At 35.2% G+C, this 20367-nt stretch overlaps 1 protein-coding gene and 1 long non-coding RNA gene across 16 annotated transcripts in view; one reads left to right on the top strand and one right to left on the bottom strand.

Moving 5' to 3' along the window:
• The window catches only part of NRXN1 (neurexin 1), a 1146744-nt gene that overhangs the window by 502275 nt on the left and 624102 nt on the right, over nucleotides 1-20367 (top strand). For 8 of the 15 annotated variants that reach the window (XM_033175741.1, XM_033175747.1, XM_033175743.1 and 5 more), the window contains 2 exons: nucleotides 7503-7886; nucleotides 14651-14854. In XM_033175741.1, the coding sequence (XP_033031632.1) occupies nucleotides 7503-7886; nucleotides 14651-14854 (588 nt within the window). Of the gene's footprint in view, nucleotides 1-7502; nucleotides 7887-14650; nucleotides 14855-17425; nucleotides 17453-20367 lie in introns of all 15 variants that reach the window. The other 7 variants (XM_033175737.1, XM_033175738.1, XM_033175746.1 and 4 more) reach the window with 1 other exon arrangement.
• The window catches only part of LOC117062320, a 74863-nt gene that overhangs the window by 49295 nt on the left and 5201 nt on the right, over nucleotides 1-20367 (bottom strand). The window lies entirely within an intron of this gene.

A 20367-nucleotide genomic window follows, 5' to 3' on the forward strand; every position in this document is an offset into this window, starting at 1 on the left:
GTGGCGGGCGCCTGTAGTCCCAGCTACTCGGGAGGCTGAGGCAGGAGAATGGCGTAAACCCGGGAGGCGGAGCTTGCAGTGAGCTGAGATCCGGCCACTGCACTCCAGCCTGGGCGACAGAGCGAGACTCTGCCTCAAAAAAAAAAAAAAAAAAAAGAAAATAATTGGAAAAAAATTGAGTCTGCATTGAGTATATACAGACATTTTTTCTTGTCATTGTTTCTTAAACAATGCAGTATAGTAACTATGTAGCATTTACATTGTATTAGATATAAGTAATCTAGAGATGATTTAAAGTACATGGGAGGATGTGCATAGGTTATATGCAAATATTAAGCCATCAGGAACCCGAGTATCCACAGATTTTGGTGTCTTCAGGAGATCCTGGAACCAGTTTCCACAGATACCGAGGGATGAGTGCATATGAGTATTCACATTCCTGTAACAAGTAAATTTCTCATAAATGAATAAGTAATATTTGATTATAATTGACATCCATATTGGCAGAGCTACATGGGAAGTATTTCATGTCCTGTGATAGGTACTTCCTCAGAGGAAATTAATAACTTGGCATTCTTATTTTATACATTGGTGTTATGAACATAGTAAATATCAGTCAAACCTGGGAAATGAAACCGCCCTCTGAAAATCTACCAAATCTCCTCATTGGGCTTGCCTAGCTAAGGGGCAGACTCTGGACAATGGCATCAGTTGCACCCTAAGGAGATAGGCAGTTAACTGACCATACTCAGTCATAGTGACCCTTAGTGTGGAATGCTGAATGGAAATCTGTGGAACTTCTGCAAAATAATATTTCAATTGCTGCAGAATGTGATTTGATTGATATTTACAACCTTCCAACATTGTGTATGATTTTTAAAATGTATATGTGTCTATACATTGCTATGAATGTGTATGTGTGTTTATATGTGTACATTTGTGTAATGAATGATGTATTTAATATATACATACATGCTTTTGGTGAATATGGTCAGGCTGTTCAAAAACTACCTAAGCAAAGAGATTCCCCTTACCGCACACTTCCCTCATCAATTTACTCTGTTCTCCATAGATAACCACTAAAATAATTTGGTGTTGAAAAATCCCCAGGTCTTTTTCTAGACATCAATATATCTATAAATATGTTTGCACACATACAATAATTATACAGCCTCTTTTCCATAGCCAAGATTATAGTTTACCAATTAGTATGTGACAAAAAACTTACAGAGAGCTTTTTTTGTGCCATTCTTTGTAGTGACACCATACATACCTTAGTTTGAATATACTAATATTTAGGTGTTTCTCTATTGAAGAACATTTAAATTTTTACTTTTTTAAACCTTCATTGTTTTAAACTAGTTTATAGATAATGCCTTCATACATGAAATATTTGTGTATATTGATCAGAATATCTCTAGGATTGAATGTGATAATTGAGATTGCTGGATTAATTATATTTTTAATTTTGAAAGATAATGACAGGTTTATTAACTGCTGTTTCAATTTATGTTCTTATCTACAGTAATTGAGGTGCCCTTTCCCCCTTATTCTTGCCAATACCAGATTTTATTAAACTTTTAAATTTTTGTCATAAGATTTCTGTTTTCATATATTGATTTAATTCCTGAAGTTCCCAGCTCACAGATGAATCAAGTGAGCAGAAAACAAATGGTAATAAGCAGAGATCAGAATATTAAGATAGTATTTTTTTTGTTTTCAAATACAGTTAATTTTATTTCTTTAAAAACCTCACAGATGACATTGGTTTTAAAAAAGACACAGAATTTTTTTTTTTTAAAATCTCATAATTCCACTGTCACCAAATACCCACTATTGATGTGTTGGTTCTTTTTTAAAACTATTTTCTGAGAATTATATATTTTACATTTTACATTATACCCTATTGTCAATGTTGTATTCTGTTTTTATTACTTATGCTGTGCCTTTTTCATCGAGTTTGAATTTGTTATTAGACTGGGAATTTGGCACGTAAATTTGTAACTTTGTGAAATCTGATTCATTTGTATAGGGACAGGTGGAGCAGAATTATGTATAGGTAAAATTGACATTAATTTAAACAATTCATTTAAGCAGTAATTTAAAATTTGTTTATTCAAAAAGGAATCTTAGTAACCCATCTAGTGAATTTCCTTAGTTTTCATAAGAGCCACATTGAAGCCTAATGAATCTCTCCTTTGGGTAAGCTTGCTAGCTAGTTAGTTGAAGAGCTAGAACATCAGATTTTCTCACCAGGAAAAAGGGTTCCCTATTATCGCACACTATTTTCTACTCCTCATTTCCTAGTAATTTAAACGTTTGAAGTAATTTAACTCTTGATATCAACTTAACTTATTTTAAATCTCGCCTTCACTGTGTTTCTTCTCACCCTGTAAACTAATCTTATGGAAGTAGACTAGACAATAAAAATTGGATAGAAAAATTAATGGAAACTAATAGGTAATGAAAAACTACCTCACTACATCATAAATTTAATTTCCACTTTTATAACTAAGAGGTGTTTTAAACAGTTTTTTTAACCTTTGCATACAATTTTACATGAAAGATAAATTTATTACTTGTTTATGAATATTCTTAAATAAATATTACCTTGTCTGCTTATCAACTTCATTTTACCTCTTGCATATGTCATGAAAAAAACAGCTTTAAATGTAAGAATAGAATGTAATGCAGTTTCTACATTAAAATTATAAAAGTTGTATGTCCACAAATAATTTAGTTTTTCAGTTGTGATCTCATTCATTTAAAAGGTAAAATAGCATAGCAGGGTGCTTTGGATTCTTAAATAGTGAAACATGAAAACTAGATCTAGATAATTTCTCAAATATGACTACTGTTCTCCAATTTTACAACCTTAATGTAACAATATTTACATAAAACGTTTAGTTAATTTACCAGAAACTTCAAACATAAATATAGTAGAAGGGGTAGAATGCATGAAAGAATCCAACTATTTAAAAAAGAACATGTCAATATTTGTGGTTCCTGGAAAAAGATAGATGGATGACCCATTAATATATTCAGATTTTGGTTTTCTCTTAAAGATGTATTTACAACATTTATTTACCTCGGCCTTTGGAAAATTCTCCTTTTCCATTGATATATAGAGTTTGGCAACAACGCAATTGTCTTCAATTATCAATGAACCAGGTTTAAATATTAATTTGATGTGTTCTTTGTAACCACTGATTTTATAACTCAATTAAAATAAAATAAGCACACGGGAACCTTAATATTTAAATTTCACTATGCTCATATGTATGAGTTAAATTGGTTTAAAGTAATTCAGATTCTGTGATGACTCTTTTGCTGGGTGAATATGTCCTCTGATTCATATCCATAGTAAAAACCATTAAGGAGATCTGAGATTCAAATCCCTTATTGGAAATGTATCTATTTCAGGACACATGTTTAAGCTAAAATATAAATTTCTATTTGCATTTGTCTCAGTAATAAAATTTAATTATTAATTCAAACCATGTTTACTCCATGAATTTTCAAAATATAAAAATAATTGTTTCCATCCCACTTGAATTAAATTCTTTACTTTCTGATTATTTGCCATCTCTTTTACAAAGATTTTCTAAAATACAAGGTCATATAGATTAGCAAAGCATATAGATAAAATAGTACTTGATTTTCAGCCCTATTTTCTTCATCCTATGGTGTCTATTTGCATAATATTCCAATTACTGATACCTGATCCATCCGTTTGCCTGATGTGTCTCCTTAACTTTGAATCCAGAGCTCAATTTAAGTTCTAGTCTTTCTTGGATTATATTTGAGTTAAAGGCAGGATTAAATTCCCTTTTCTTTCTGTCCCATGTTTTGTTGCTTGTTCTCTCTCTCTCTCTCTCTCTCTCTTCTCTCTCTCTCTCTCTCTCTCTGATGGAGTTTTGCTCTTGCTGCCCAGGCTGGAGTGCAATGGTGCGATCTCGGCTCACCACAACCTCTGCCTCCCGGGTTCAAGCGATTCTCCTGCCTCAGCCTCCCGAGTAGCTGAGATTACAGGCATGCACCACTGTGCCCGTCTAATTTTGTATTTTTAGTAGAGATGGAGTTTCTCTGTGTTGGTCAGGCTGGTCTCAAACTCCCAACCTCAGGTGATCCACCCACCTCAGTCTCCCAAAGTGCTGGGATTACAGGCATGAGCCACCATGCCTGGCCTGCTTGTTCTTTCTATGAGAACTCTAAAATTGTCTCTCAAAGGGAAAATAAGGAACTATGGGAAAAACTTACTCTTTATGATAGTAACCCTTAAATCTGTTTTTATTTTTTATTTAGTTTTTTTTTTTGTACCGTGGGTTACAACATTTTAGCTGGTGCTAAAATCCATTGATGGTCCAGCATTTTATTTAATAAAATGATATAATGAGAGATAAAATATCATAGTGCTTCAGAGGCCATAGGGTTAATTTTTTTTTTTTCTTTTAAACATTTGTTTCAGTGTGTGTGTGTGTGTGTGTAAGTGTGCAGTGGGATATTTGAAAATTGTGGTCTTTATTACTGTGTTCAGAAAACTGTAGTCTAATGATAAAGTTACTGTAAAAATCTTACCCTGTCTATATCATCAAGCACATTAATAAAATAACTTATTTGAACTTTCTTACAATACTTTGCTCAAAGCAAGCACTAACACACCATAAATAAAAGTCAAGAGACACAATTACTCCATCCTTACTGTCAGACAAACTGTCATGAATGATTGTCTAAACCGCCTGGCAGTAGTTCTGCCCCGAGAGTGAGTGCAGACACAGTGTACCAAGGTATGGAAACTACATGGAATAGGGGGAGAAAGTGAGCTGTGGAAGCCAATGAATTTCCTTGTCTCAGGAGTCCTCCAGGAGTTCTCTTAATGTCAGAATTACAATACCCTGAGTAAGGACAGTACAGCCTTTCCAAGGGCTTTTTTCCCCTTCTGAGCTGAATAAAAAGAGCATATGGGAATACATACATATATATAACATATATATATGTATATTGGAATATATCACCACACTTGGAATAATTAGTCATTGTTCCTTTGCTAAGTTCTGTGTCATTTCATCAAATCCTCAAAAATTCTACTGCTTTTAGGAAGCCTTATTGAACTAATTGGAAAATAGAGTAGCATCCTTCTCTCTTTTATTTAAGAGCATGTCACATTGGCTGGGTGCGGTGGCTCACGCCTGTAATCCTAACACTTTGGGAGGCCAAGGTGGGTGAATCACTTGAGGCTATGAATTCAAGACAAGCCTGGCCAACATTGCAAAACTCCATCTGTACTAAAAATACAAAAATTAGTTGGCTGTGATAGCATAAACCTGTAATCCCAGCTACTTGGGAGGCTGAGGTACGAGAATTGTTTAAAGCAGGAGGCAGAGGCTGTAGTGAGCCAAGATCCTGCCACTGCAATCCAGCTTGTGTGACAGAGTAAGACTCTGTCTCAGAAAAGAAAAAAAAAAAAAAAAAGTACATGACACTTTGTTCATTTCATGTAACTCTTTGCTTTCCGTGATAATAGTTTCTTTTTTTAAAGTGCCCACCTTTCCTTTTGTCATTAAAAGATACTCTTTCTCATCATTTACTAGCTTTCATTAGCTACTGCAGAGGATAGGGACCATCTGTTTATTCACTTCTTAGGTATTTTGAATAGTGCTGTATACAAAATGATGCTTTAAAAATGCATGTAATGATCATTCATTTTGAAATAGAAAAGAGTCACCATTCCCTCTCAATATTATAAATTGTATTTCCCCAAAATGCCATGCTTTATATTTTTCTAAATAGGATTGGATGGTTCCCATATGTTCCTAAATGAGAGTTTTCTTCTAGACACTTGTACAAATGTGAACAGTAAAAATGAATACTTTGTCCTTTTCCCTTTTAGCTGCTTCCCCAGGAAATCTCTATTTTGCTCCCCTCATTGGAAGGCCAAAATAGCAATGCCTTTGAGTGTTTCTCCCCTAGGAGCTTTTCCCTTTTCTTTCTCTGAAAGTCTAGAGAGCCAAATATCCTCTTAATGACTCGGCCACCCGAGCAGTCTTTGTCAGTGGCTTCCATGCCCTTCTCCCTCACAAAGACAGATCCCATTACACTGCACAGATTGAAGGGGGCCCTTCTGCTGGGATTTGGAATACTCCTGGGCACAACATCGGGCCCGCAGTCTTACATCCTTAGTTAGATATGTGTTTTCACTTGGGGTGGGCCTTTGGTATTCTGTGTAGCAACTAAAATGCATCTCCCTACACACACCCTACTCACCCTCCACTTCCTCTTTTGTCCTTACTTCTGTATCACCCCTCCCATCTCCAGATCTCTCTTGTGTCTCTTCCCTAAATACCTGAGGGTCTATGCCCATGCCTCAGCATACTATCACACCTTTTTTCATCTTCTCTCTTTCTCATCAGACTCTTGCTATCCTGCCTTATAATCTGGAGCTGAAAAATAAATCTGGGATAATGTGGTTGTGGGGCCTTGTGGTGTTCTGTCCAGGTATCATAGTTGCATTTGTACAAAGGTCTTTCTGAAAATAGAGTATCAGTGGAATTTTTGGTAATCTGCAGTATGCATGCAGGTTTTGATCAGGAATGTGCTTTCTATCTTTCTTTTTGTTCATGGGTTCCACTAATATTTTTCTGTGACCCTCAAATGATCCCATGTAGATGAATACCTGGTTATTCCATACTTAGGACTTAGAGCCCTTTGTATTTATAAACCAACAGATTTTTTCTCCTTAACATTTGGAGTGAGAGAAAGAAATCCTTGTTAATTTAAATAAATAACTAGCTTGGTTTAAAAATAAGGAAGCAACTGATTTTACTTGATTATTTCACTGAAATATAATAACAAACATTTATACAGTACTTATTATAAACCATGTACATTACTAGTATTATTTTATGTAATAATAAGAGCAACCCTATGAGGTAGATAATATTATTATGCCCATATGATGAATAAGGGAAACAAAACTCTGTAAGTTAATCAATAGGTTCATACAGCAAGGAGTGATGAAGTCAGGTTTTGACACAGGTAATCTGTGAAACTACTGCGCTCAGAGTAATCAAATCAGTTAAAATAGGAACATAAAGTCTTTCCTTGGTTTGCAGTTGGATATTAGCTTTGAAAACAAGCACTAACCAAGAGGAATCTGACTTTCTTCTAGAGGCTGATATAGAATGATAGTTTCTTTATTTTTAATGTATGTATCCATGCATTGGCTGAACTGTTAGAGGCTCTCAAACACTATTTGTTGGTTGTACGCTTTGGTTTTTGTTCTCAAATTCAAATGGAACCATTTAGTCTGTTTTATTTCTAAAGTTTCTTAATACCATGGGTTTCTTAATTTCTCTAGGAAATACCAGAAAGTGAGGATAGAAAGAATAATAATAATTCTCTGCTTTCAAAGAGTTAACCATTAAGCAGATGAAAGACAGAAAGATAATTATAACACATTGGTGCTTTTTAAAGACCTGTGCATTGTCCTCTCTTTGCAATAGGTACCATTTCTGTCAACACATTGCGTACTCCCTACACTGCTCCTGGTGAGAGTGAGATTCTGGACCTGGATGATGAGTTGTACCTGGGGGGCCTGCCAGAAAATAAAGCTGGCCTTGTCTTCCCCACCGAGGTGTGGACTGCTCTGCTCAACTATGGCTACGTGGGCTGCATCAGGGATTTGTTCATCGATGGCCAAAGCAAAGATATCCGGCAAATGGCTGAAGTTCAAAGTACTGCTGGAGTGAAGCCCTCCTGCTCAAGGGAAACAGCAAAACCGTGCCTTAGCAACCCTTGCAAAAACAATGGCATGTGCAGGGATGGGTGGAACAGATATGTCTGTGATTGTTCTGGAACAGGCTATCTTGGCAGGTCCTGCGAGAGAGGTAGGATTCTAAAACCCCAACAGCCAACTCCCTGAGATTAAAAGTGTATTAAATGTTGACCTCAAACCTGTACTGACCATTGAAACATAATGCATACTCTACTGAAGTAAACTCTGTTTGCAAGCTGAGCAGCCATACCTGACGTGGATTACTAATGAGCTCTTAATGTTTTTCAAAGAGCTTGATTCCGAAAGGACACAGCTCTTCAGTATATTGCAGGAATAGAAACTTGAATCCTTAGTATCCTCTAGAGTATGAGCCTAAGATGTATTATAGACAATAACTGCTGTTTTTATGCCCAGTTTTTAACTTCAGAACATTAGACAGTAAAAGAGGCGTGACTTAGACATACCTATGGCTTCTAGTGCTAATACCCATGGTAAGAAATAGCATTTGAGGCAAGCTAAGCTATTAGTTGCAACTTCCTTGACCCAACTGGGTGAGACTTAAGTTAGCCTGTTCATTTCACTTCAGTCAACTTACAAAAGAGGCAATATCCTCTCTGAAAAGTAAGCTGACTTTCAATCACCTAAGGTACACCAATGTTTCTCGAAGTGTACCCTAATAGAAAAAGTACTTACCTTTGGCTAGGACCTAACTAACTGCAGAGGATTCATTTACCCATTTGCTATTACGGTTTAGCTGTGCCTATTGAAGTTCTGAGCAGGTGCCGCCTCTCTTTTTCTAATAGGAGGCAAACCTACATTTTATTTTTCTTTTTCTCACCCTATAAAATAAAAGGAATAAGGATTCAAAGAAAACTGAAGGGTAATAGCCATCCCAGTTGATCTGCAGAACAGGCTAAAGGAATAAATAACAGAACAAATAGTTCTAAGCTTATTCTTCCATCGACCCAGTGTTTCAGACAAATGCTTTAGTCACTGCACCCATTGTCATTTATTTTCAACAATGGAGCTACAAATCAATATGAAAAAATACTGATGAGTTGTTCCATTGTCCTCACCTGCTACAAATAACATTCCTTTATTGCATATTTAGCCTAAAAGTACCTGTCATCTATTTTTAAGCTATGAATATTTATTGTTTTCCTTTTTTATTCCTGAAATAGTTCAATTCAGCTTGCCTGAAACCTCCTAGGAAAAAGAAGGGTTGTTTTGTGAAACCCAAAATTGAAATCTGATTTTGGTTATTTATCTTAAAAAGGAGGTACATCAACTTATTAGTTCTATGATTAATATTAAAAATATAAATATTTAACAGTAATATAGTAATCATGTATTAAACCACTTACCATACGCTATTATTATTGTGTGTCATGCAATTAGATGGGTCAATAGATGGATATGTTATCACATAGATATAGATATATTCATTCTCTCTATGATAGTAGCTAACTGCAATTTCTGTGAATTGTCAGTACAACTTAGCTATTTCTGTATAGTTTAGGTCGTATGGTGCATATTCTTTATAAGTTTCCTCTTTGCATTTTTCCTCCCAATTTTAGTTTGTTTGTTTAGTTTTGTTTTTGGAAATTGCCAAAAGGATGAACAATGAACAAAGCTTGCAAGGTATAATACAATTAGGCATAATATGAGATTAGCAGACTTGCATGATTTAAGGTTTTGTTTTAATTTTAATCACTCAGAGAGCTGCCAGTTATTCTGATGCCTCTTGGTTAAGTGAAGCTGAAAAAAGGGTATAACTCACCTGTCACATATATTACGGAAGCTTTCCGTTAAATATGTATGTGTGGTGTACCACCCTGTGGCAATATTCCGCTACTACAGATGGCAAAAATGAAAATAGAAATTGTAGACTTTTTGAGCCAGGATGAGAGAGAAGAAATATTTATATATTGCAATGATTAGAAAAAGGGTCAGCAAGCATATGTAGATTTGTAAATGAGAATGTAATAGCAAACTTCGTCATTGGGATTCAGCATACATCTTTATCTGATAGGAGGCTGGACGTTTCTGCAGATTTCTTTGTCTCCAGGTTGGCTATATGCATTTTTGGGTGGTTCTTGTTACTGGACTACCCATGTGTATTGCATGAGTCCTTTGCTTTTCAGAATTAATTTTCTTGCTCACGTTAGGGTGCCTCCTGACAGCAAAGGAAATGTGTGGTGGTTGTCATACTCAGTACCACAAAAGTTGGCTTCTGTCCAGCTTCTGGCTATTATGCCCTAGTTCAGTTAACACAAGATCATGCCTGAACCTCTTGAGTATCCAATATAAAAGAAGGGGCTTTGACTGAGTTTCTTCTCCAGATACACATTGATCAGATAAGGCTGTTGTTGATCAAATACAAGTTGACAACTCTTCACGTTTTTTTTTTTTTTTTAAGAAAACTTTTAAACTTGTTTTCTTATTATTGAGCAAAAATTGATAATTTATAATTTATGAAAATAATTATTCAAAGTAATTAAAAAGCATGCTCAGCTCCCTGGATTTAGAAAGTTCACCATGGAAAAAGTATGTTGCAATCACATTAAAGGAGATGTTTATCCTGCCTAAGGGGGCAAAGGAGTTTATAATAAAGAACAAAATACTTGCTAACTTAGGCAGACAAGAAGAGAGTATTTTGTTTTACATGTTTTGATCCTATAAGAAAGAGTAGTACAGAAATAATGTTCAATGAGTAAAAGTTAAATTTAGTACTTTCTCTTCTGCTTTATTTTTAATAAAACTGAGAATTTGTGGAGACTTGATCATATAAAAATTATTCTCAGTCATATGTAAGAATAAGAGCATTGATATAATCATATATCTACTTTATACTGTTCGTTAAATTCTAACAGATGGAGAGACAGATGTCAGAGCAATATAATTTGGCTCCCTGTCTGATTTTCATCGTTGATCACAATATGTGACTGCCTTTCGGCAAAACTGAGTACAGGTGTACACTTTAGACTGCAACAAAGAATAATGCAGAAAAGCAAATTTATCAAACTTAATGACAAGGGAGAAGGAGATATAGAAGACAAAGTTGAAACTGTTTTTCTCCCCCAGTGGGAAGTATTATAGTAGAATTAGCCTTTTAAAGATTTATTGTATATTCTAAATGATGAAATAATTTTACTAGTGTTCAAGGATGCTGCCAAATAGCATAACCTTCAAATGTCAGAATGTTGTTTACCATTTATTTGGCAACTCTAGACTACAACCCTGTGCATTTTCCATTTCTTGTCTAATTAAACATTAACTCTAATTATGAGGAATCATTTAGACTTTCATTTGTCATTTATCAACAAGTTATTTTCACATTGAGAATAATTTAAAATGACACTCGGGGGCACTCAAGTTTTATTACTTTACTATGTTATTTCAGTCCTGCAGCTTTTTGGAGAATGTTAAAGCCTAATGATTCTGATTATTTTTTTTTCTCTGGGTTGTATTTCACACTATATTTATGATCCATTGTCAGTCATCTGTATTTCTAAAAAGAGGTGTCCCCTATTTAGTTTTCAATCAAATTAAGCTAATTTTCCCAGAAGAATATGATTATTTCAAAAATATGATTATTGAATAATAGATCCTAGTTGTACAGATTAAATAAAGACGAGAAAACAAACACTGTTTTGATCATTTTATCTGTATGATACCAAAGTAACTGAACACATGATAATGGCTTTAACCCTTTTATTCAGGTACTTGTTGCTTTACAGGTATGGATCATGATTGTCTAGTTTAGGAAAAGCAAAAGTAAAGATCAAATTTCTTTTAAAATTATACCACAATCATTTTTCTCTCTAGAATTCACTATAGCTTTACACTCAGGTTTTAATTATCTTTTGAGCAACAGCAATTTGGTTATTTGCACTGGTCTTTGACCACTGGGATTTCACTCCCATTTGAGAAACTTCTTGCCTAATTGGAAAAAAAATATGATATGATATAGAACCACTATATTTTTGAAAGACCATATTTTGTTTTATCAGTGCTTAGGGCATTGCCTAACCTTGAGGCCCCTATTTTGGCAAATAGACACTTCCCTAGCCTGTCTTCTGCAGCCCAATTTTGGCCTTCAAAGTGGACTTTATTAAATATTTTGTTCATGCACATTACTGAAATTAGATTTCACTTGCAATAAGCAGAATAAATACTTAATTTCTTTGGTAAGCATTTATGTAAGCTTGGTATTCAAATTGAAATTAGCTCACTGTGTGTGTGCAATTATTGATTCAGTTAATATTTATGGAGGCTCTGCTGTGGGCCTGGCATCATGGGGGCACTTGCTGCTGATAGAGCAAATGCATATGAGACACTGATCTCTGCCCTCAAGGTACTTGTATTCTAAAGGACAAATACAGATAATACTATACAAGCAAGAAATGGTCATTTTAACAAAATTAAATGGTGAATATATATTGAATAACTGGAGGGGATAGCAGGCCTCTCTGGAGTAACATTTGAGCAGAGGCCTGAATGCTGAAAGAACCAGCTTTTTAAAGATCTAGGGTGAAACAGTTTTCAACAGAGGGATCTAAAAGTGCGAACACTTCAATGAGATCATGAAATTGGTGTATCTGGAGCTCACTGAACAAGAAGGGGGACATGCTTAAAGCTGAGGCCAGAGAGATGGGCTGGGGCCAGGGTCACACTGATCTTTATAGGTTAAAAAAAGGTAGGAACACAGTTGAAGGAGCTACTACAGTGATGTAGGTGAGAGATGAGAGCAAAGTCTGAGGGACATTAGTGGCAGAGGTGAGCAGCAATCAATTCAGAATGTGGATTGGAATTCGAGCCTATAGGACTTGCAGACTTGCAAATAGATTGGACATGGCAGAGAGAGTAAGAGAAATCAGAAAGCTTTAGGTCAGAGCAATGGGTTTATCACATTTACTGAGATGGAGAAGACTGAGGAAGGAGCATGTTTTGAGTTTGTTCATTTTTGAAGGGAGTGAATTAAGAGTTTAATAAGGTACCTATCATATTCCAATTGAAAATTTCCAATAGGCAGTGAATGCTATAGCTCAGGAGAGAAGTCAGAACCCTTAATAAATATTAGAGGAGTGAGCATAGGAGTAAGTAAAGACGTAGATGGAAAAGAGAAGGGAGCTAACCTAAGCAGGGAGACCTGGAACAGTCAGTGCTTGGAGAGGCTCTGGATGCTCACTTAATCCCATAATGACAACAAATAATGATTAAAGTCTTATAGAAACAATACTTGACTTTCTGAAAGATAAACTTGCAAAACCACAACTCTGAATATAGTCTCAATATTGAACACAGTTGTATCAGTACAGTTAATTGCTATGCTGTGCAAGTAGGCAAAATAATGATAATTTCCTGGTTCATTTTAATTCCAGGTAGTTTTTCTTTATTAAGTATCATCCTGAGTTATTGGAACCAATGAGAAAGCAAACTGATTCATGCTTGTTTTGCAATATTCCACTACCATATGGTGCTTAACATTAAGGAGTCCTGACTATTTCTTAAAGCCATCAGGTTGTCATCAACCGTTTTTCTATTCATTTCTTTGTGTCTTTAAGACAGTACTAAGCAACTTCCCTATTGATGCCATCTACCTTAGTTTAGTAACAAACAAACTTAAAAGCTCCTCAGACTCACCCCCATGCTTATTTAGTATAACAAAGGCACATCATTATGCTTTGGGTGACAACATATTCAGGACACCAGGGTTGTGCTAATAGATAATATTTAAAGTTACTCCCCTTCTATAAATTAACCTTAAAAGGAAGCAACAGTTTAAGCCTTTGTAAAAATTACCTTGCTAAACATAATGGCTCAAAAGAAGCATTATTTGTTGTTTGGTAATATCAGTTTTTCTTTCTTCTTTTCAAACATCGCCTTTGGTAAAGTATTGGCCCAATTCCTGTAGTTAAGCCATATTTCTTTTTTTTTTTTTTCTTTTAAAAATAGTTCCATCAGGGCCGAGATTATGAGAAAATGATGATAGTAACTTTTCCTAGAACTACAGGTTTTTAGGACAGATCAAAGCCCTAAGAAATCTTCTGGCAGTACCCTCTTATTGTGCAGATGAATAATTCAGAACCTAGGCAAGGTTGACCAATTTCACAGAACTGATCAGTGGGCTCACCATACATAAACATGAATTGAAAAGTTGCTGGAGGCTGGGCACAGATTCCTTTTGGGAACCTGGGTGAGAGGGTCACTTGAGCCCAGGAGTTTGAGACCAGCCTAGACAACAAAGGGAGACCCATCTCTAGAAAAAAGTGTTAATAATAAACTAGCCTGGCATGGTGTCATGTGCCTGCTGTCCCAGCTACTCAGGAAGTTGAGGTGGAAAGATTGCTTGAGCTCAGGAGGTCATGGCTGCAGTGAGATCCCGCCACTGCACTCCAGCCTTGGGAATAGAGACCTGTCTCAAACAAACAAGCAAACAAACAACAACAAAACCCAAACAAATACAACAACAAAAAAATCTGCAACTTGGCTGGTGTTTCAAACTAGGCTCACACTGTGACTCTACAAAAGAACGTGATCTTTGCTCTTGAGAAGGGAGACACATAATCAAACCACCAAAATTCAACATGATTAATGCTTTAAGTAGAAAGTGCTATGGGAACAACAACAACAAAAAAGAAACTGCTGATATCTCTGTTTCTGGGCTTTAGAAAATATCTCACAAGGGAAGTCCTCTACTGTGACTTCTCTTTCCAGCTTACAATTTTGTTTATTTCTGAAGAAGACGAATTGATTTTGTAGTATTTTGTTCTAGAAGTCTTAAATAAGTGATAATAAATGATCCTTTTCCTTTTTAAAGTATTAATGCACTCTACCATCCAAGAACTTATTATATTCATTTTCCATCTCTAGAGGCAACGGTTTTGAGCTATGATGGGAGCATGTTTATGAAAATTCAGCTCCCCGTAGTCATGCACACGGAGGCTGAGGATGTTTCCTTACGGTTCCGATCCCAGCGTGCGTATGGCATTCTGATGGCAACCACTTCTAGAGACTCTGCTGACACCCTCCGCCTGGAGCTAGATGCAGGACGTGTGAAACTGACGGTCAATCTAGGTAACAACCTGCCTTCCCCCATTGAACTAACACTATTTTACTTTTTGTTCAATTTTGCCTGCAAACATTGATCAAGTAGCCTGTTTGCCATGGAAAATTAGAACACTTAATGGTCTTATTTCCATCATTTGAAGTAATTTTAGGTTTTGGGGGGCATCTTTTTATTTTTATTTTTTTTTTTATGTTTAACATAACTTACTGTTCTGTGATTTCTACCACTGAGGGTTCCTAAAAGAGAAGCCATGTCTGTCAGTGAGGTTAATTGAAAATATAAATGATTAAGCCTGAGGTTGCCTCAAGCTGAATTTTCTGTTGATATATTCACTAACATTTAGATTGGTTGTAGGTGATGTCCTTGCAGATAAATAAAAACATGTTTATTTAGAAAAGATTTACACAAAATATCAAATTTCTGCTTTGTTATTGAGATCAACAGCTGTTCTTACTCGACTCCATGGGCTTCTCCTTTGAATAGTCACCTTTGTGGTACCCCATCTTTTCTGTTTGGGAGTACTGTGTGGTGGTATTTTGCTATCAAATAGCGATCCACAACCCTTCAATGCCCAAAGTCTGCGGCCCTTAGCAAACAGCCATGAGAACACTAGAGACACAGGCTCTTCTACAGAGAGATAATGCTTTCCTGCTTAATTGTAGCATTAAGAAAGACTCATTACAGTAAAACCTCACCAATCTGGATGAATTATGGGGAAAAACCAGGCTGAATTAGGAAAAAGTGTGAACTGCAGATTTTAAAATTTGTTTAAGCAGTTTTTATTTTTATAAATTATACTCAAAAACATAATAAGTTTGGAAAGTCTTATCAAGGAAAGGACTATCTAGGCTGATTTTAGTGGTTGGATTAGAATTAATTATAATTAGCACATTGTTTCATGCAAACTGTGCCATCAACATAAAGTACTGGAAATCAGTTTTCTTCCCAAACTTGGCTTTTCAAAATCTTGTTTATGAGTTTAACTTTTTTTTTTTTCTTAAGAGAGTTTTGCTCATATCAAAGGAAGAATTAATATTCTGCCCAAATTTGCAATGTTATTATTGTTTCAAAATAAGAGGAGTCAAAATTAATGAGGTTTTACTGTATTTTTGGCAGTGTTAAACACACATAGATAGAAATGAATAAACAGAGAGAGAAAAATAAAATTTGAAACTACGTAGATTTACCTAAAAAAAAAGAGTAATAAAATGTGATGAGGTAAGGCATTTGTGGAAACCCCACCTACATTTTCAAATTGTGCTGGGCAGAATGATAACTCATAAAATATAAAATTATCCCATTGGTATCTTATTGCCTATAATTATATTTAATTAATGTTAATGAAATTAAATAATAAGGTTAAAAAATACTACTTGAAGAACACAGAGCACTCTCCTTTACTGTTCTGTTAGAGTACCCTCTAGTGACAATGACAGGTTATTACAAGCCAATCAAAACAAACCGCCTAATTGCATGCAGTAAAGCTGCTGTTAAAGTGGAAACACTCATGAGAATTTTCGAACAGCAAAGCATTCTGTAGAAAGAGGTGTGTAGGTGCTGGTCCTTGGCTGTTTGCAACCACTTTTCTGATGCGGTTGACGACACATGACAAACTCAGCTATATGGAAACAGAATCTAGGTTTATATTTTTTGTGTTCCCCAAAGGCGTTAAATAATAAAACCCAAACCAACAAATATATATAAAATAAATAGAAAACATCCTACATAGTCTTTTAAAAATAACTGCTATAATTACAGTTTGTGTTACCCATACCAGATGTTCTGTTCTTATAGTAGCTGCTTTTATATAAAGCAGGTATAAGAAAGGGAAAATCAAGAAAGGAAAATCAAGGGAACCATGACACTTATTATATAGAGATAGCACTGTTAGCTCCTAAGAGAGGCATAGGCTTGTGTGCTTTGAATAATGACTGCTCCTTAGCCACTGGAGTTTTTAAAGGAATCATACAGTTGTTTCTTTCCTCCTCCAATTAACGCAAGGTATGGAATCCAGCCAACATCTGGCAGTTACCTTTTTATGCCCAAGCAAATAAAATTTAAAAACAAAACAAAAACCTTGAGGGCAAGATAAGAATAATTTTAACTTGCTTTCCATTTGACCACCGCAATTCTGAAGGATTCTGTTGGCCTTTGTGGGATATTAGATTTCAGAGGTCCAAGATGCCTGAGCCTAGCTGAACCTGCACTGTACCCCATTGTGACGGAGCACTTTTACATTTTGCGGAAAACAGTGATATGTTCTTTCACAGATGGGGAGAAAGTTGCAGCCAGTCTAAGCCAAACATCTTTGACATTTAACAGCTCTTTACTTCACTTAGATTTGTCACCATGTAGCTTTGTTTGAATTGGCCATTTTTAAAAACTTCTATTGTTGTTTCCAATGGTAAACTTTTATAACAATACATCTGGGCTTTATAAGTATGTAAAGAATAATGATACTGAGTGGCCATATTTGCATGTGTCTGTCCCCGGAAGGGTGGACTGTAATATTATTGGATGTCTGCAGCTATTACCTTGAAGGATGAATTTTCATTTTTCATCTATTCTTCCCCATCTAGATTGTATCAGGATTAACTGTAATTCCAGTAAGTGCCTATTCAAAATTTTTAAAATGTTATTCCTCCATTATGATGTAAGCTAGTCAAGAAAAAAAGAGAGAGAGAGAGAGCAAGAGAAATGTGTTTATAAAACTCATGAACTCACTTTTAAAGTATACCAGTCCATCATCTGGGTTGTAAAAATTCATTTAAAAATTTGTACAGCTGAAGACTTCCCCACTGCAGTTCCTACCTCTATGTGGAAAAAGAGGTGACAAGTGTTTTGTAACAGAATGTGCCAGCACCTTATAGACATTTAGATACTGCAAGTGGCATTTGTGGACTCCAGTTGTTCTCTTCATAACTAAATAGGAGAAAATATTCTGGTTCTTGTTTTCTTTTGTCTTTATCTTTTAACGCAAATACAGAAAAAAAAAAAAAGTTAATTCCTCTTACTTCGAGAGTTACTATTAAACCCATCTAAAGTTTTACATATGCATAAAAAATTACTTGTCTAAAATGTTCTTCTTTGATCATTAAGAATGTTTAAATGATGAATTTTTACATCCTAATCATATCTCTGCAAAAATAACCAAAACCCTTCAAATTTGTGACATGCATGCGAACTGATGAGTCTGAAAAGATGCATGGACTGAGTTTTATTTGAATTTGTACAAAAATCTGAAAAGATAAAAGGACTGTGATTTTATTTTGAGTTGTAGTGTTATCTTAAGAGTAAACCTGTTTATTTCTGTACATAAATGCTCAGGTTTTCCTTTCCAGGTTGTGCTGATCACATTAAGAAATCTCCAGTGATCACAACACAAAGTCATGAACAATTTAAATAAAATGGTTCTAACAAACTTCTAATCTCTCATTGTCATAATAAAGAATTTTAAAATTTATTTTATCGAAACAGTGCTGAATGTGAGTTGATGGAGTCTAGTCCCCAAAGCATTGTCCATGTTTTCAAGTGGCAATAAGGCACTTGAAACAGAGCCTTAAACTTGCAAAAGCAAGACCATTTTCCTAATAAAATACATACTGTTTCAAACACTGTGCCTCTTACAACTCATAATTCTATCCATATATATTTAATATTCATTTTAAAATAACATTAAAATGAGTTTGCTCAATCACACCAATAAAAAAGTAACAGAATGGTGACTTATTAAAAATTAAGTTAATAAATTATAACCAATATCCCAGGCATTTAAAAAGATCTCAAACAAAATAGTTCCTGAAAATAAACTGTCAAAGCTCTCACGTAAGTAGAATTTTTCAAAGATATGTCATCTCCTCTCCAACTCTATCTCCTCTATGCATTCCTAAAAGGAATACACAATTTGCACATCTAATACTAGGTCCAGTTTGCTTTCAGCTCTGGGACATAGATGCAGGCAAAGTGGCAACTCACAAAATATTCTCTGCCAAAGCCAGATCTGTGTTTCACTGCAGCTATAGGTTTTCTTGATCCCTCCTGTATCTTAGCAGATCCATGTGGGGACAATATTCCTTTATAGACCTCTACCTTATGTACTCTTTATTTTATGTATACGAAGCATGCAACAAAGCATGCCTTTTTGAATTTACAAAGTGTAACTTTGTAAACTATAGCAATTAATGAAAATTATTCAAATAACTTGTTATTCTGAATTCTGTGGCTATATCAATGATTTTTTAAATGTATCTTTATAGTATAATTACCCTTGTTAGACTCGTTTGCCATTTGGCTTATATCATGAGACTCTAGTATTGAGGATAGTCTTATTTTTCCCCTGGATATTCCACAAAATGATACCTTTGAGGACAAAGGTTTTTGCTGTTTAGTGAATTGTTTTCCCTTTTTAATGAGTATGTGATACTCGAATTCAATTAATGATTGTGAGCTTCCATTGTACACATTGGACAGCACTGTACATTCCTTAACTTTACAGCAGTCACTGGAAAGAACATTCAATCAACAGGTAACATTTTCATTTCCTTTGTCTCTGTTTTATTCAGGGAATAGGGGGCAGGTGTAGTAAGAAACCCAAGTTCCATAAAAAAGACTTGCCTTTGAGGAAAGGGAGGAATTTACATTCCAGATAATGCAAACCTAACGCACAGTGATGAAATGAGCAGTGATTTCTACTTGGAGTGCATTTTGTACTCAATAAAAACTAAATTAACAATGTCTGTATCTCAGCATAACTTGCAGTTTAATGAAAGACTGATTTATTACATGTGTCCTCTGTGAGCCATACGTTTGTCTGAGACTGAGAAAATTAATGTACATTGTTTAAATAACAGCCAGTAGCACCATTATCTCTAAAAATTGTACCATACCTAATACATCAACTGTATTGTGAAATTAATATGAAATACCTCAATTGATATCTTTTAAGAAAATGATCACAAGAAATACACAAAGTAAAACATAAAAGATTATCTTACATTAAAAACTAATATTAAACTCTAAGTTATTAAGCTTGAATGCAAACTTCCCCAGAAACACCTTTCTACCTTTACTTAAAATTGTGCTGCTGTTTCCTATAGTCATCTTATCTTTCCCTACCCCACCACCAAGTTTACAGCATTTGTACTTTATATGAAAAATATACATAGTGTCAGACTGTCTAGTCTTTGCCAGTGAAGAATGAGTGGTAGGTGAGGAGGGTAGAGGGTCTAGTTTCTGTATTCAAATCTGCAGGACTGTAAGAGATGGCAGATATGTTTCTTTTTCCGCCACTCCTGTGTCAGTAGTTTAGATGCAGTGACAGAGTCTTCCATGGACATGCTAGGGCACAGCCCTTTGTTAAAATTTCCTCTGAGAAAGGGCAGATATGAATTCCAAGTATCATCTCTGTCAGATTCCTTATTGCTACCATTTTCCCCCCCGGGAAGAAAAGCTGTCAAGGATCCTTAAATGGAAGAAGAGAGCCTCTTTTCATTTAAAAATAAAAAAGCTTATTTTCAGATAT

Source organism: Trachypithecus francoisi, unplaced genomic scaffold, assembly GCF_009764315.1.
Source record: "Trachypithecus francoisi isolate TF-2019V2 unplaced genomic scaffold, Tfra_2.0 Lachesis_group17, whole genome shotgun sequence".
Lineage (NCBI taxonomy): Eukaryota > Metazoa > Chordata > Mammalia > Primates > Cercopithecidae > Trachypithecus > Trachypithecus francoisi.